Raw genomic sequence first — 1,479 nt, forward strand, 5'->3', positions numbered from 1 at the left:
TACGTACCTTATGAACTCTAATAAGGTCTCGACCAAGCAGCAGCATGATCTGGGCTTGTGGGTCAATGACAGGAATCAGGTGAGCCAATGACTTTAAGTGTGGATGGTGAAGGGCCACCTCTGGAGTTGGGATCTCATCCCTATTGTTAGGAATGTTGTTACATTCTATTAGACTTGGTAGTGGGATGTGTACATTTCCATCCATCGATTCAATTACATACCCACTAGCTCTTCTTCCAGCTGCTTCCTTAACTCCAGCACATGTTCTCAGTGTATATGGAGCGCTTGGACTTTCATCTTTGAACACATCAAAAAACTGTGACCGCACTAGGGACCTGTTGCTTTGTTCGTCCAGAATTGCATACAGTTTCACAGCCCTGTCTCTGCAGCCAACTGGATACACCTTTACAAGACATATTTTGGAGCAGGAACGATTTGTCTGTTCTCCACCACAGACTGCGGTGCACTTGGAGGTTACCTGAAGCTGATTTGCAGATTTGTCATCCTCCCCGCCATGCTCAAGTAAGGGGTCAGACTCACATCTGGGTAGTGGGTGAAGTGCTGTGTGATGCTTTTCACTTTTGCATTCTGTACATTGCAGCTTGATCTTGCAGTTCCTTGCAATATGTGTGGATGATGAACAGCACCTAAAACAAATGTTGTTTTCCCTTAGAAGTGCCATACGATCCTCAAAGGATTTCTCTTTAAATGCACGACACTTACGCAGAGGGTGAGGTTTTCTGTGTATGGGGCACATTTTGTCACAGTCATCAAGTGTTAACGTCTTATCAGTGTCTGTGCAAGCTTGAGGAGAGATTTCAGTTTTGTGAACACATACCTCCTTAAACTTGTTTGGCTTCGGACCTGCTCTGCTTGTTTGAGTTGTGTCCGTGTGAGAAATAAAGCTGAAACTTGGGTCACTGGCAATCTTTGCTTCTTGGCACACAAAATCCACAAAGTAGGAGAAAGGAGGATACTGAACATGTTTTTGTTGTTTGTAGGATGCGCCAACAGTTATCCACCTCTCCTGCAGCCGATACGGTAGCTTTTGCACTATCGGGTTAACACCTCGTGCTGTGTCAAGGAAAGACAAGCCAGGTAAATCTCCCTCAGATTTGGCTGACTGGAGTTCCATCAGAAGATCACCTAACTTTGTTAGCTTGGAGTGATCCCTATTGGTTATTTTTTGAAAGTCTTCAATGCGTTTAAAAAGAGCATCTTCAATTGCTTCTGCTGATCCATATTTTTCATCGAGTCTGTTCCATATCATATTTAACCCTGCTTGTGGCTGGTTTATATGTATTGCTCTGATCTGTTCAACATGCTGTGCCGATTCCCTCCCAAGCCACTTCAGCAGGAGGTCCATTTCTTCACTTGGTGATAGGTCCAAACCCCGTGTTGCTGACTGAAAAGAGCGTTTCCAGGCTCTGTAGTTCTGTGGTTTGTCATTAAATTGTAACAAACCTGTTGTTATAAGCT

At 44.2% G+C, this 1,479-nt stretch overlaps 1 protein-coding gene across 1 annotated transcript in view; it reads right to left on the bottom strand.

Moving 5' to 3' along the window:
* LOC106511825 (uncharacterized) overlaps positions 1–1,473 on the bottom strand; it is a gene marked incomplete at its 3' end in the record, with an annotated part of 3,682 nt that extends 2,209 nt beyond the window's left edge. Inside the window, exon 1 of the mRNA XM_014000557.1 lies at positions 8–1,473. Within this exon, the coding sequence (XP_013856011.1) occupies positions 8–1,366 (1,359 nt within the window). The remainder of the gene's footprint in view (positions 1–7) is intronic.
* Between the last annotated feature and the right edge of the window lie 6 nt (positions 1,474–1,479).

This window comes from Austrofundulus limnaeus, unplaced genomic scaffold, assembly GCF_001266775.1.
Source record: "Austrofundulus limnaeus strain Quisiro unplaced genomic scaffold, Austrofundulus_limnaeus-1.0 Scaffold3283, whole genome shotgun sequence".
NCBI classification, from domain to species: domain Eukaryota; kingdom Metazoa; phylum Chordata; class Actinopteri; order Cyprinodontiformes; family Rivulidae; genus Austrofundulus; species Austrofundulus limnaeus.